Source organism: Castanea sativa, chromosome 11 (assembly GCF_040712315.1).
Source record: "Castanea sativa cultivar Marrone di Chiusa Pesio chromosome 11, ASM4071231v1".
Lineage (NCBI taxonomy): Eukaryota > Viridiplantae > Streptophyta > Magnoliopsida > Fagales > Fagaceae > Castanea > Castanea sativa.
In genome coordinates this window covers 62,976,799-62,993,376 of record NC_134023.1, presented here as the reverse complement: position 1 = coordinate 62,993,376, position 16,578 = coordinate 62,976,799, and the positions used below count along the sequence as shown (strand labels likewise).

The 16,578-nt window shown below is 32.4% G+C and overlaps 1 protein-coding gene and 1 pseudogene across 1 annotated transcript; both read right to left on the bottom strand.

Annotated features, from left to right (window-relative positions):
- Window positions 1-292: 292 nt before the first annotated feature.
- LOC142616907 (protein neprosin-like) lies at window positions 293-3,649 on the bottom strand. Its single transcript, XM_075789660.1, has 6 exons — window positions 3,461-3,649; window positions 3,184-3,288; window positions 1,829-2,065; window positions 1,546-1,635; window positions 991-1,134; window positions 293-655 (listed from the first exon to the last, which is right to left on the bottom strand). The coding sequence occupies exons 1-6, from the start codon at window positions 3,647-3,649 to the stop codon at window positions 293-295; spliced, it is 1,128 nt and encodes a 375-aa protein (XP_075645775.1).
- A 1,433-nt stretch (window positions 3,650-5,082) lies between these two features.
- LOC142616906 (F-box protein At3g12350-like) lies at window positions 5,083-5,709 on the bottom strand (annotated as a pseudogene).
- Between the last annotated feature and the right edge of the window lie 10,869 nt (window positions 5,710-16,578).

Genomic DNA, 16,578 nt, shown 5'->3' with positions numbered 1-16,578 from the left:
AGAGAGAGAGAGAGAGAGAGAGAGAGAGAGAGAGAGAGAGAGAGAGATCATCTATATTCTCTATTGACTCATAGATATCCATGCAATCTTAACTTCCACTATATTAAATTACACCATTTCAAAATTTTACTACCCCATAGATTAACTGTTTATTTTCATTAATGAATCAAAGAGTTTCAAATCACGTATGACTTGTAGGTACATTTGGTGTGACATGAAGAGAATAAGAAAATAATTCTCATCTTCTTATTTTTCCCTCTTTCTCCTTAATTTTGAACAATAATTTAAATGATCATGGACAATTGAGGCTTCTACCAGGACCGCCATAATAAAAGAAGTCGTCCCCTTTTAAGAGATTATAGCAATTGGGATGCGTAACGATTTCATGATTGTCCCTGGGTCCCCTGAGAACTAGTTCATCATCTATAACTTTGAGATTTTGGAAATAACTAGCCCTGGTGGGTCCTTCTTCAGCAAAATGGCCACTGCCCATTTGTGTTGTGGTGTGCTGCCCACCAATGTTTTTGTTTATCACCTCTCCTCCCCATGAAACCCTTGTAGCGCTATTAGACAGGACCGAGAATAGGGAGGATGGCCAATATCCCACTAGATACGTATCAGCAAGTTGCAACCACCAGTGTCCATGTACATTGTCCTACCTCATTGTACATGCCATGCAAATCAGTTTGTAATATTTTGAAAAGATAAATGAAGGTATAAAGACCAATGAAAGAGGAAAAAAAAATTATGCTTTTTGTGCAAAACCAGAAGAATTTAAAAAGTTGTGTATAAAAATAAATAAAATGAGAAAAAAGAAATTCAAACATACACTGTTACAACTAAAACCAGAAGAATTTCAAACATATCTATAACATTTGTTACGTTGAATTTTTTCACGAGAAAAAAGAAATAAAATATGATATGATCATATATGTGTATCCAAGAATTAGAAGGATTTGATAAATTAATTAAATTGAAATATTGTAATACCTTAAAGACAAAGTAGTTGAGTGAACTCTGGGCACCACCATAATCGGAATAAGCCGTGAAGCTTGTCCCAAGCGCAATCTGGTTGTCGGTTTGAACAAAGCCAGGGCACTCCAGATTGTAGCAACCGCTTTGGTATCCGTTATTCTGTAGCCATGATATTATATATATATATATATATATATATATATATATATATATATATATATATGTAAAGACACTTTTCAGAAAAGAAAAATTATTTTGAACAAAGCTAGAGAACAAAAGATTGTAGCAGCTTGTGTTTTGATATGAATCACTCCGCAGCCATGATTTTTTTTTTATTTAAAAAATCTTTTCAAAAATGGAACAATATAACATGGCTAGTGCTGGCAGAGAAGTCAAATATTAAAAAACACGTACAGTCCAAAACGTGAAGAGTCTAGTGCTGTAATCTTGGAACAAATGATAGTAGACCTGTTTCTCCACACAAATAATTTGGTAAAAATTAGAAATTATTAGTAATTCAATGTTTTGCATGCGCCTAAAAGAAAAGCTGATAGATGAAATAATATATACCATCACGCCAGCTTCAACTGTATCAAGGGTTACACCATTATTATCAACACCTGAGATCAAGAATTGAGCCAAGCTGAATTCGTTTTGTTCCTGGACTTGGGGATTCCACAATTTTTATGTCTGCATTCATTCCATAATACGTATCTCCTTGCTCTACAAGCACTGCATACTAGAAACTCAACCATAAAAATAAAGGTTGTGAATGTTCATTCGATTCCTTCATTATAGTAGATACCAATAAGCTCAAATCAATTAATAATATTGGTTAAAAATTAAGTTGTACCTCATGGGTCGAGTAATCGATATCATCATTAGGGATGATATCGTATTTTTTCCTTCCATAATTTGCTACAGAGCTTGCCCTTAATAAATCTTCTTCTTTAGTTCTTCTTATGGGAATGGTTCCTCCTGGGCATCTTCCATTCAAATGCCATGGCTGAGTAATTTTGGGCTTGGAGTTTGAAGAGACGTTGTTGCTCTCTTTGAATAAAAGCCCTTCTGGGTAAAAACTAGGTCTCATCTTTGGTATTCAACATAGATACCAACGCAAACCCAGCCCATACCATTCATACAATAAGTATCAAATTAATCGCAATATCAAAAGAAATTTAGTTAATTAAAGTACTGTTTTCAGAACCGGACTGGACCGGGAGGTTGGATTGTGAAAATCGGAAACCGAGATGAAAACCGGTTTTTTAAGCATAAAGAACCGTATTTTTAGGGACAAAGTTTAGCTATAAAATTGGTTGTAGCTTTAGGCTACAAACTCACTCAATAAAATAAATATTACTGTATATTTTGAAAATTTAACCGTTGAATATCATGTTCTTTACGCTTTTAATACATGTGTCAAATTTTATGTCAATCGGATATTATTTACTATATAATCTATAAACTTATATTTTATGCATAATTTTAAATTACAAAAACTTGCAATTTAAAAATGTCTTGATGACATAACTATTGATTTTTAATTTTCTTGAAATTTTGAAAACATGTAGGATATAAGAAGAAGATGCAATCCAATGGTGGATTTATCAAAATTCACCTCCAATAAAAAGATATTGAGTGAGTTTGTAGCTTAAGGCTACAACCGATTTTGTAGCTAAACTTTGTCCTATTTTTAGTTAATTCCGTGAACCCTAAAACCGGAGTTGGACCGCATGAACCGGTCAAGAACCATGGGGTCCACCCCCTTAGCAATTTTTTTTATAAAATTTTTATAAAAACAACTTAACATAATTTTATTCTACTTAATTAAATTATCCATCTCTTACAAGGAATAAAAAAAAATCATAATTAAAATCCTTCAAAAATATTCAACTTTACTTCAAAAATTAATCATAAATTTTAATATTTTCATGGTTATTATTTTATTTTATTAACTTTCTTATTTAATTATTAAATATATGCTTGAAAATCATTAAATTTCCCTCACATATATAGATATATTAGTCAATTTTGCTAGTTTTATAAATTTAATATCAATATTTAGGCTTTAATTAATTATTAAATTAATTATGACATCATCACGGTTTGACCCCGGTTCAACCTCGGTTCGACCTCAAAAACCTTGAACCTCTCCTTTTTACGGTTCAATGAACGGTCCGAGTTTCAAAACCTTATTAAACTAGTCACCTGAATTGTATGATTTTTCAACAAAGGATGATCAAAAGCTGGCTGGTTTTTGATATCTACGCAGTCAATTATATCTCCATCTGGGCTTTGTATCAGATACATTTTCTTATCATACACACAGATATTAGATTGAATTCTCAGAGTTGTAATTTACATTGTTATTGTACATGGGAGTCATGGAGACACCACAACCCAGAAAAGTGAATGATTCTTCAAAGACTAAAGCTGAAAATACTATATGGGACACAAACATGTTATATGAAGTGATTAATATTACCTTGATGGTTTTAAGTGCAGGCTTGTTAAGGCGCTTCAATTGCTTCTGAACCTCTAGTTTTTGTTTCTTATCAAAGATGGTGTTAGGGTTCCTAATTCCAACTGATGACATTGGTATGAGAAAGAACAAGCACAAAGTTAACTTTACAGCCCTCTTCCACCTCCTCCCACTTCCACAAAGCGGTGCCATGAGTAACTAGATAATACTCAAATCAAGTGGCAGTAATAGCTTGCTTTGGTCGCCCCATGTGCAAAATTAAAATGTGCATTTGTTCATCCTCATTATACTATTCCATATGCTATTTATCAATATATACATAAAAAAACTTCTATACTAAGGATCACTTTATTTTTAGTATGTCTAAATAAGACTTTAATCTATTTTACTTTAATTTTTTTTAGCTTATAAGTACAAATTCCCTGTTAAATTTCCTATAAACTACTGCCATTTTTGTTTTTTGGTTTTTGTCTATTTTTAGGATTGGTCAAAATTCAAGGAAAAATAATTTGTCCTCTTTGGACTTTTCCACAAGCTAAAAATATGGGAGGTTTGTTATTTTAAATTTTGCTTAAAAAAAAAAATCATAAAATCAGAGAATATGAGAAATTTAGTAATGATTTATGTTTTGGATTGTGTCTCAAATTTTTTGGTTATGTAAGACTTAGTGTCTCAAAAATTATAGAATCTTATTTTTGTTTTTTGAAGGAGAGATAAGAATGTAGTGGGAAGTAAGAGAAGTTTAGGTTTTAATTTTATAAAAGAATTTTATTAATTTTTTTAAAGAATGCGTAAATGAAATTTCCTTATGTCTTTATATTTATTTTGATAGTTTTAAATAACCTGTAAACTTTTTATACGAGGAGTGCTTGTACCTTTGACAACAAAGTATTAGTCCCAAAATTTTGGGTCGCTCCTATTGATTCAAACCAAAAAATGTGCACCATCCAATTCCTTCAACTTATGTAATCAAAAGGATTCCTTATGAAAATTACACTACTCACACATAGAAAATAACAAAATGATATAAAATTTATATCCAAGAGATGTGTAGACATATTTCCATATACCATGAAAATATAAGTCATTGCGAAACGAAAAATCTATTCTTTCAAGATTGAAAAAGATTTAGGCGGAAACACCATTTTAGTTCCTACATTTTACGGTCACCGTCAATTTGGTCTCTATATTTTGGTAGCAGTTAATTTGGGGTCTATATATGTTGGTATGTCCAATGTTGATGTTTTTAAATTTTAGGGGTCCTTGTCAGCAATTAGATGGCAAAAGAAGCCACATCAACATTTTTATTATTATTAGATGGAAAAAGAAGTTACTTTAGCATTTATATATATATCCTTTTACCAAATTTATCATTATTATTATTATTATTATTAGTCGTAAATGCACTTTTAGTCCTTACATTTTGTCTTTTTTTCATTTTAGTCCCTAAACTAATTAATGCGTGACATTTAAGTCCTTACCGTCACCCAACTAACAGAAAATGTTGACGTGGTTGACGACACAGTAAAATAATAATTAAAAAAAAATCTATTTTGGTATAAAAAAATTGCCATGTTAGCATCTAAATTAATTTTAATTAAATAAAAAAAATTAAAAACAAAAAATTACATGTTTTCCTCAACAACGAAATGGGTCTTCTCCATAAAGCTCAAATTCACTGGAACCAAATTGTTATATGAGAAATCTAATTCCTTAACACAATCCAACACCTCGGCCCGACCATCTGGGTCGAGGAAATTCATAGTCTGATCTTCCTGCGACAGTGTCATCCACAAAAATGGTGACTTCAAAACACTGTAGGTGCCATTTTTCGAAGGGCAAATTCTTGAACCAGATAGAAATGATGGGCCCCACTCGAAGAAAACCAACGGTGGCGATGAGATTCCGTTATTTCCAGGACCGCTTCGACGCCAAAAATCAATGAGATTTTCCCATTCGTTAAGCGTTTTGTAGCGAAGCCTGAAGGCGATCTTGCTGTTGCCCCATTTTCAAATCTGGGTCTTGGAGGCCCACCTTCTATGGCACATGGTGAACCAGAGCTTGGTGTCGTTTAGGCACAGCGAAATGAAGCGTTTCGATGTGCAAGTGAAGGTGGAGACCTCGGAGGGCGTGAGGAATGAGAGGATGCAGAGCTGAATGGTGTGGGTTTGTTGTTGTTGGTTTGGGTGTGGTTTCGTGTGGGTTTTACTGTGTTTTCTATTGTTCATGCTCTTTGATTTGGTGATGTCCATTTTTTTTCCTGTAGGTTTGATGTTCATGTTCTTTGATTCTGGGTTTTCTGGGTTTATTTTTTGATTTAAGAAGAACATTGAAGAACAAGTTCTTAATCTTCTTGGATCTCATGTAATTTTTTGTTTTTAATTTTGTTTTTAATTAAAATTAATTTAGATGTTGGCGTGGCAATTTTTAATGCCAAAATAGATTTTTTAATTATTATTTTACTGTGCTGTTAGCCACGTTAGCATTTTTTGTTAGCTAAGTGACAGTAAGGACTTAAATGTCACGCATTAATTGGTTTAGAGACTAAAAGTGGTAAAAATAAAATATAGGGACCAAAATGGAAAAAAGCCAAAATGTAGGGACTAAAAGTGCATTTACGTCTTATTATTATTATTATTATTATTATTATTATTATTCAATTTTCTTACCATTTCTTAGTAACCAAACATATTTTCATTTTAATTTTCTTGTTTTTCTGTTTTACTTTTTTTACAATTTCTTGGTAGCCAAACAACATACTTGCAATTTGATTCACCCCACCGATCCTAAAGTTTTACTAGCCTAACAATTCAAAACCACCACTGACCATAATCCATAACCACCAAACTCAAATTACCACCAACCCACAATCTAGCACTACCACCAAACTTCAAATCCATTGCTACCAAACCCCTACAAAACACACAAACAAAACCAGATCCATCACCACAGCTTAAGGCAACTACTTCTCCAACGACTACGATCTTACTACATTGTTGCACAAGGCAAACCCAAAATCCATCTCTAGTAGCTGATCTCATCTCATCTCTCTTCTAATGCCCATTATCGAAATTGTCTTGGGCTAAGCCTCAGCCGTCAACGTCATCTTGGCTGTAAGCCAAGAATACATACTCATGCGAAATGACAAAGGCTTCCATTATAGAGTTGGATGAGTCCAAAATAAATAGAGATAGAGGGAGAGAGAAAGAAAATGGTGGCTAGTGGTGGTGAACGGCGAGGAGTAAGTTGTAACGCTAATTTTGTCCTCTTCGTTCTGGGCTCTCTCTCTTGATCTGGGTTTAGATTATATTAGGTGGGTTTGATCATTTTTTGGGGTTTTGATTTGTTGAGCTAGTGTAATTTGATGAGGGAGAAATAAAAAGATCCAAATTTCGGGTGGTTCATTCATGGTTTGTTGTCAAGAAAGTATAACTGTATAAGTGCATAAGAAATTAAGAATAGAAAAATAAAATAAAATAAGGATTAAGGTTAAGGATTAGGTTTTCTTTCTTTAAAATTAAGATTCTGTTTTTGTTTTTTGTTAATGAGAAATTCAATTTTTTTTTTTTCATTCATATGGTGATGTGGAATTTTTTTAATGTTAATTTAAATTTATTATAGCCACATAAGTTTTAAGTGTGCCAACTGTGCACGGTGTTAGCCACATAGGCATTTTCTATTTGTGAGTTAATGGTAGGGATCAAATTAGTTGCAAGTTGAAAATAACAGGGACCAAATTGTTTGCTACTAAAATGTAAGAACCAAATTGACTGTGACACTAAAATGTAAGGACCAAAATTGTGTTTTCGCCAAAGATATATCTAAAAAACAAAAGTTGGTAACAATTTCATACAAATATATATATATATATATATATATATATATATATATATATATATATCTAAAAGCTGAAGCATAGTATTTATTGTTGCTATGCTCTAGTTGAGCCACATCATCGCCATGTCACAAAGTTTTTTTTTCCCTTTTTATTTTAGGTTTCCACTTCACACATTCTCTTTATTCAATCCCATTTTCTCTCTCTTAACTCATGATCTTCCCATCAAACAAACGGCTAATTTTTATACTATTATTGACTTTCCCATTGAATCCAAATTGCTTTCATTTCAGCAATCAATCCTTCTCTCTCTCTCTCTCTGACTTATCATCTCCTTATAAAAAAAAACGGATTTTGTCCCCATCAAAACATTTAATTGCCTCACTTTGGATTTAAATCCCACCAATTTGATTTTTTATAGATAGATTTTGAAAGTCTATTTGAGGTCACCATATTACAATTAGAATTGGAAAGTCTATTTGAGGTTATTTTTTCTTTTTCTTCCCTTGAACTTCTTTGCTTTATTGCTGCAATTTTTATGGTTTGTAGTTTGTATTGCTTTCTTTCCACCCCATAAGTTACCTAATTACAACTAGAATTAGAAAGTCTATTTGAGGCCAGTTTTTTTTCTTCCCTTCAACTTCTTTGCTTTTCTGTTGCAATCTTTATGGTTTACAGTTTGTATTGGATTTTCTATTCCAGGGTTGTAAATGCCATGTTTCTATTTTATCTTTTTCAATTTTCAATTGATAGTCTATTTCTTTGTATTCAAGTTCACAATTTTTCTTTACATAATTGCGTTTTACCCATTATTTTTTTTTATTTTTATTTTTTGTATCTAGAGAATTGGAATGCATTTTTTGGTTTGAGTACATGACCATTTTCCTTCCATTTGTTTATTTTATATTCTAAATGGCTTTGTAATTTTTTAAAATTAAATACTACATTAATTGTTGCTAATTTTCTTTTAATCTCATCTAAATTTATGCTAATTTTTAACTTCTTAGGATAACTTGGAAGAGGAAAAAAAATATTATGATTGATAGGTATGGACAGTATGATCCTCTTTTTCTTTGTATTTGGGATTATAACTTAGCTTTATATGGTTATTTTCATTATTGTCTTGAAAAATTACAATGTAAAGGTTTGTACTGGATTTTCTTTTCCAGGGTTGAAATACCATGTTTCCTTTTTTTTCTTTTTCCTTTTCTTTGTAATTTTCATTTGATAGTCTATTTCTTTGTATTCATGTTTATAGTTTTCTTTACATAATTGCATTTTACCCATTAGAATTGTTTGTGTCTAAATAATTGGAATGCGTTTTATTGATTTAGTACATGATCATTTGCCCCCCATTTGTTTATTTTATTTTCTAATTGGCTTTGTAATTTTTAAATTAAATACTACATAAATTCTTGCTAATGTTCTCTTAGTCTCATCTAAATCTATGCTAATTTCTAACTTCTTAGTTCTTAGGATAAATTGGAATAGGAAACAAAATATTATGATCGAGAGGTATGGACCATATGGTGTTCATCTTTTTCTTTGTATTGGGGATTATAATTTAGCTTTATATGGTTGTCTTCATATATTTTTTTGACAAATTATGATATAAATTACATTATCGTAAGTCAAACCTACTAAAATTTTTATTTTTATTTTTTTTATATAATTAGATCTCGTATCTAATTCTTACCATTTATCATCTCAAAAAAAAAAAAAAAGTTTTACAATTTAAAATTTTGAAGGAAATAACTTTTGGATGCTTACAATGTTTAACTATTGCATCCATTTTATGACTGTGGACATGCATGCAGTATTGATTTATGTTTTCCATGGTAATACTAATGTTCATTACTTTGGAATTAAAATATTCTCTTAATTGAAGCATATATCTCAGTGTGATCTCATTTTTAAGAAATCCTGCAACTTAATTCAATCATACTAACTGTAGGGGTATTGGGCCCAGTATTATATGGAGGATGGCCCAACGAAGTATTTTGGGCTGGAAACCCAAATCCGAAGACATCAAAATGATCGTGGACTATTTAAATATCCAAATACGTCCGAGGAGTAGATTTGTCCTCGGATTACTAGGCCGAGGACATAGGAAGAGAAGTTTAGTATCCCTGGGTTATATTATAAAGAGTCCTACAACTATGGGGATACACAGTATACGTGGAGGACAATAGAAAGAACGGTGGAATGTCTAAAAATAAAGCTGCTACCACCGCCCATACATTAAAAGCTCTGTAATTGATACGCTGACTGTATAGATGGAAGGATGGGACCTGAGCATAGAGCTTGGAACTTGGTCCCTAATCCCAGCGGGCTTTAGGGAAGAATGGATGGGACAAGTATCCGAAAATGAGGATTGCAACCAGAAAGTGGAAGGTGATGAAGGGAAAGAAAAGAATATAAATAGGAGGGAAGGCATATGAAGAGAGGGGGACTTTTGGAGTAGAAGAGATAGAGTCAATAGTAAATGATAATCAACACTTGTATCCAAACTTGAGAAATATTATTATAAACCATCATCGGAAACAATCCGAGGACGATTTCTCAGTCTTACTCTTTGCAAACGATTCTTTGTTTTGTTCCATTGGGCCCAAAGCCCGTTCTTTTTGTAATTGTCTAAACCATCCTTGAAATCTAAATTACAAACCCATCCTCTACAAATTCATTGTGAAGAAAGGCCTTTCAAGCCCATTTTCCTCCCAGTCATGGTTTGAGAATTTGAATTGTGTCCTTACACTAACTAATATATATAAACAAATAGAATAATTTTGTACAATCCAACAGGGATTAAATCATATTACCTTAGTTAGCTTAATTAAACTTATCTAATTCTCGAGAGGAAAAAAAACTTTAATTTATTTCTTTTATCTTATTCTGAGTTCAATTTGGCTATGATATGGTGCGCTTTAGTCCATCATACTCCTTAATTATACATAAATATGATAGAAATAATATTTAGATAAATACAATAGGAAATCAACTAGAAATTTTTTTTTGTACTTAAGAAAAAAATTTCTTAAAAGCATACTACGAATTCCACTATTATAATAATTCTTAAGTAATATGTACTTAAATATTTACTATTAGCTCTTTTAGATATGTAACCAATTTTTTCCCCTAAGGTGGGTATAATTTTCCTCTTAAATTATTCCTAAGAGGCATATATTTTTTTGGTAACTAAAAAGTCTTTTTTTTTTTTGAGGGGAGGGGGGTGGAAGTAACCTAAAAGGCAAGAGTTAAAACAATTAATTTCTATGTACAATTTCCCTTCTGGTATGATTGGGGGAAAAAGTCATTCCCTACCTATATATTTTTTGTCTAATTGAAAAAAACCCATAAAATTATCATTTATGAAGGAAAGTCTCAAATTTTTCATTAACTTATATGGTAGCCCAGGAGTCCCTTATTTAGACTTATTATTATGTTACCGCATTGGATTTGATGAGTTTATTTATATAAGAACACACAAATATATATATTATCACATTAACTATGCAATTTACTAGTTATATATATACATTTTTCAATTACCAAAACATACAAAGTCTCTTCCTCTTCCCTAACCTTCTCCTCCCTAAACACTTATGTTTTGTATATACTTTTTCCACTTCCCCTTCCCCTTCCCCTGCATAACTTTTATATTTATACATGTTCTCTTTTAATCTCTCTTAAAACCAATAAGCATAGTATTTGTGATGGAAATTTTTTTAATTATCACCACGTGTTTGTTTAATTATATATGTTATCTCTCTCTCTCTCTCTCTCTCTCTCTCTCTCTCTCTCTCATTTTGATTTCTCTATAATCTTTATCTTTTATTTGTTAAAATATAGAAAATTTAAAAATTGTGTTTGACTTCATCTTACTAGGTTCTTTTTCATGATCATTGGTTTATTTGCTGTGAGTTGGCCTAAAGCTGAAGACCTGGGAGATATCAAACAACATACAACTGCTACATGAAAATTATAGAAATCAAAAGTATTAATATATACAAAAACAAATATGGACATATATAGACAATTATATCGTGAATACGTTTGCTTTTCCCTACCTCTTTTATGTTATTTATTGATTGACAAAGGTCAACTACACATTTAGCTTCCTTAATTTTTATATTTTTCAAATTGTATGGAATGGAAAAATAGAAATCAGTATCTGTTTTGGGGAGATTTTTTTTTTTTTGAAATAGTTGATTCTCATATATGAGTTTAGTGATTATGAATAAATTGTTATAACTTTGTTTAATAGTTCTTATGTGATAAAGTGGAAACAAAGTTTGAATAAATTTCTCATTAACTTCTCAAAAATTGAAAAATAATATTAGCTTTCATAGGAAACCTTCAAGATTCATTTTTATGTTCTAATAAAATTTATACATTTTCCATTTTTTAATTGTGTTTTGTTTTGATGCATATCTCACTATATTATAATGTATTACAAATATTGTCATATATAATAATTGAAAGTAAAATGCAACATGTTTCCATGCCAAAAAAAAAAAAAAAAAAAAACAAAAATCAAGATATAGACTTCTTTTGGCCTTTAATACGGCAGATTCTGAGGTTTTGGTAAGCTACATTGTTTTAGATCTTTAAGTCCTCTTTCTGTGGCTGCAAGAATCAAGTCAATCTGATATCAGAGTAAAATGATATGACCAAAATACCAAAAACTGGTTAGAATATTTCCATGCTTGGATTTTTTCCATCTTTGGCTCAAATGAATTTCTCTCTTTCCTTTTATGTTTCCACACATATTTGTCTCACTAAATTCTTCAAAAGCCACTCCTCAATTGATCTTCACCCTTGGATTCTCTTGGCTTCATGTCAGCGTGCTTAGCTCATTAGTATAAATCTCTTACAAGAGAAAAATACACATAATCAGTATATTTTAGAGAAAACTTGCAAACTCTCTTATTTACATGTAAGTGTAAAAATAAAAACAAAATAGATTTGATAATTTCTACCAAAACTAAGATAATATTGTATTTTGAAGCTATTATCATGGTTGTAGGGCCAGAAAAATTGGTTAGCTCGATTGAACAGGTATAGAGGGATAGCCTTGATAGCAGCAACTTTAGAAGCTAAGAACAACCTGTTAGTTTCAAAATACTTCTAGCATTTCACATCATGATTAATCAAACTTGATACCAGAGCATTAGAAGGTAAATCAACCACAGGGGATATAACTCTCCCTTGCCAAGGCCCTGGTAACTAATCATCTTGATATATTTTCACCTCTGATCCATTCCCTATCCTCTACTTCATACCTTTTCTAATGACGGTTGGAAAATACATGGAAAAAATGTGTTTGTATCTCATACAAAACATGCGTAGCGGAAAAATAACGGATCTACTTCATTCGCAATTGATAACATGTACTATGAAAGTTTCAGAATTAGAGAACAAGAAAGCGTACCTTGGAGCAGTGAATTTCAAAACTGAAGATCAGAAACACCTGAGAACACTTTCAATCTTCACTCCAATTCCACTTAATGCCCAAGAAGTGTGGTCTCTCAATCAGTTTCCAAGGAGAGACTAAGAGAGTGTCCAACACTCACATACAAACCATTTCACAATTATGTTGTTTCATTCTTCAATTCTGTATGTTTCTTTCCTTATATATAACTGATTATTTGATTGGGCTAGCCTTTTGGGCCATTCCAATTAGGCTTTTGTGTGTGGCTTGGAGTGGGAGCAATAAGACACTAGCTCCAATGGGCCTTGGGTTTTTCTGTTAACTCTTGACAAGTCCAAAGTTGCCATTAACTATATTTAATACCACTATATAAATTTAGTTACACTCTAGGCCTTATCTATAAATTATATCCTAAGACTTTATAGTACATGCAATTCTTTCATAAAATATTTGAAGTAATACAAAGTCATGAACAAAGATTGCCACTTTGAAGATTACTACATCTTAATCCTTGAGTAGCCGGTTTAATCCTTTAAGTTATTTATTATATATTTATGAAATCCAATTCCATAAATATATACTTTAGTAACTCCTTACTAAAGTGACTGGGCCCAACTCTCTGAATAACCAAATTCATTAAACTTATCTCAAGGAAATTTTTGTATCTCCGTTAAGAGACTATGAATTCCATCTTGAGAATATATGTTCCATCAACACTAAATGTGGTTACCCAACATACTGAGGTTTTAATCGTGACTAATAGATCTCACTCTTGATATATCAAAGCAACCTACACTTTATGATTAGGTCCATTATCCTCTCAGGATTAAGAGTCATGTAAATAGAAGTCGTGAGATTTATTATTCATTTGACAGTCGTTAGGAGAATAATAAATCTCACAGCGGTCCAGTTCAATATGTCTTAACTCTATCTTCTGTGACTAAATCACATACAATGCATCACATGGACTAAGATAATGTCCCATTAGTTCATTTATAAATAGTCTCATATAATTAAACAATTTAGTTATTTATGACATACCAATAAATTGGATTTTAGGGCATAAACCCCAACAATGACATCATGCCTCTTGAAAATGCTATCCCATGCAAAGTATCCTTTATTATCTTTGGCATAAAAAATGGAACCGTGGAGGAAAAATTTTTATTTGAAGAACCTGAAAAAGAGAGAGTCCTGATTCTTCAACAACCACCAAAATTGCTTTGCTAGCATGGCATCATTAAAATTTTGAAGCTCCCTAAACCCCATTCCTTGAACCAATTTAGGCCTACACATTTTGCTCCATTTTACCAATGAATCCAACTTCTAGTGCCTTGTTGTCCCCGCCAAAACTTCCTAATCATTGCCTTTATTTCATGACAAAGTGTAATAGGAAGTTTGAAACAGCTCATAGAATATGTAGGGATAGCTTGCACCATTGCCTTTAAGAGAACATCCCTACTGGCTTGAGATAACAGCTTCTCTTTTCAACTTTGAAGCTTAGACCAAATCCTTTATTTGATACAGACTGTTAAGGACATTTTTATGTAATTGGTTAACCCTTTGACAAAATGCACCTTACTTGTAATTGGGTAGATCTAGGATGGGTTTAAGATTTCAAGAAACATGTTGTTCAAGTTATGTGTTAAGGCCATGAGGGTCTGACCAAGAAACAAGTGAAAAAAAGTTGTTCATTAAAGCTCGACAGACACCTCGACAGAAAATCTATTGAGACTTAATGAAGGAAGCTTTACAGAAGCTAAATCTATTGAGACTTACAGAATCAGAATTTTCAAATCTGATTTTTTGCCCAAGTTGAAATATTTGTGTAGGGTTTATTTTCTCACAACCCTGGACATATATAAGACTTATTTTAAAGGCTGTCACTATGGGTTTGCACATAGAGAACATATGAAAAAGTGACCGAGTACCTTATTCTCTCTATAAGAAGTTACTGCGTCTTTTGCGCCTTAGGGTTTTGTAACCAAGTACTTCTTGATCTTCATTATTGATGAAGTGAAGAACTTTGCAGCCAACAACATCTTCTTCAAGTTGTTGGACTTAGTCACGTATTGGGAGCCGTGCATCATTGGTTAGTCACGTACTGGGATCCATGCAAAAGTGTGGCATTCATATATTGAAGAGTTCAGAGGTTCTGAAGTTGTAGAAGGTTTCTATTGTAAGTTCATCTATGGGGATTGTAGAGTCTAGGGACAAAGGTTTTGTACTAGATTTGAAACTTCTTTTTATTATAGTAGATTACTTTTTAGGAAGGTTCCCCCCCCTCAGGTTTTTTACTGTGAAACTAGTTTGTTTCATTGGTTTTCTTAGGTCATCATATCTTGCCTTATTTACTGTTCTGCTATGCATGATATTGACATCATATTGATGTTAGTTTGTTTTAAAAAGGTACATTTATAATAAATCTAATTAACAACTTGGGTTTAAAACTCGTTAATTCTATCAACCGCGGTCTAAATTTCCCAACAAGTGGTATTAGAGCGGGTACACTCTGATTGGATTAATTTTTTGAGTGTGATCCTTGATCCTCGTTGTCATGGATCGTGGACAATCTCTTTTGATTCCTCGTATATTTGATGGAACTAATTATGCATATTGGAAAGTTTATATTAAAGCTTTTTTGCAGGCTCTAGGTGAAAAGGTATTGCAAGCTGTTGAAGTTGGTTAGATTAAGCCAAAGGAAGCACGGTGGATTGGGATGAAGTAACAATCAAAGTGGAAAATTTCAACAGTAGGACATTGGATACTTTGTCTTGTGGGGTGAGGAATGAGAAATTCAAGAAAATATCATCCATGGACTATTCTTAAGGCCACCTATGAAGGTACCAAGGTAGTAAAGACTGTGAAGCTTCAAAGACTCACTAGTAGTTTTGAAGAAATAAGGATGGAGGAGGATGAGACATTTGATGAGGTCTATGCTAAACTCAAGGATATTGTGAATTCTGCTTTCAACCTTGGAGAATCTATAGCAGAATCTAAAATTGTTAGGAAAATCCTTAGGTCCTTACCTGAAAGATTCCATGCCAAAATCACTGCCATTGAAGAAGTGAAGGACATTGATCAAATTCCTTTGACTGAGCTTGTAGGGAACCTTCAAACCTATGAGATGGGATTAGGTTTAATGGGAAAAGGTGGAATGAGTAGAAACTTGGCTCTTAAGGCTATAGAGGAAGATATTGATGACTCTAAAGATGTAGATGAAAGTGAAGATGAAGATGAAGATGGTAATGAGGATGAGGATGAGGATCCAACCTTCATAGCTAATGAGATTATCAATCTTCTTCAATATAGGAAAAAGGATAAGGAAAAACCTTCTAGGAAATCTAAATCCTTTAGGAAGGGCAACAATGAGAAACCCTTCATCCAATGCTATGCGTGCAAAGATTTTCGCCATATGAAGATAGAGTGCTCAAACTATCTTATGAAGGAAAAAACTAAGAAGTCAAAAGATAAAGGGTTGGTTGCTACTTGGAGTGATATTGACAATGACTCTTTTGATGAGTATGTGGATGAATGTGGTCACTTTATGGCTTTTGCTGCCACAACCGATAAGGTGATTGTGGAGAGTGCTAGTGACAATGAGGATTTTTCTGATGAAGTACCCAAGAAGTTAACCCTTCAAGAAGCCTATGATAAGGTATGCACCAAATTTATAAAATCTGAAAAGCCTTCTCATCTTTGTAGAAAAGAGCTTAATGAGGTAAAAATTGAAAAAGTTAAATTGTTAGTCAAACTAGATGAGACTACAAGGTTAGTTGAGACTCTTGTTGTGGAGAACACCTCATTAGAAGAGAAGGTCAAGAATCTTGAGGTTGAGATTAGTCAAGCTAGAAC

Bases quoted from the DNA above. Each gene is read 5' to 3' on its own strand.
- LOC142616907 (XM_075789660.1), bottom strand. From the start codon at position 3,649: ATGGCACCGCTTTGTGGAAGTGGGAGGAGGTGGAAGAGGGCTGTAAAG. The intron at 2,066-3,183 runs GTGACTAGTTTA...TGAATACCAAAG, and splicing joins TGAAAAATCATACAATTCAG to ATGAGACCTAGTTTTTACCC. The intron at 656-990 runs GTATTACAATAT...ACAATGAGGTAG, and splicing joins TCAACTACTTTGTCTTTAAG to GACAATGTACATGGACACTG.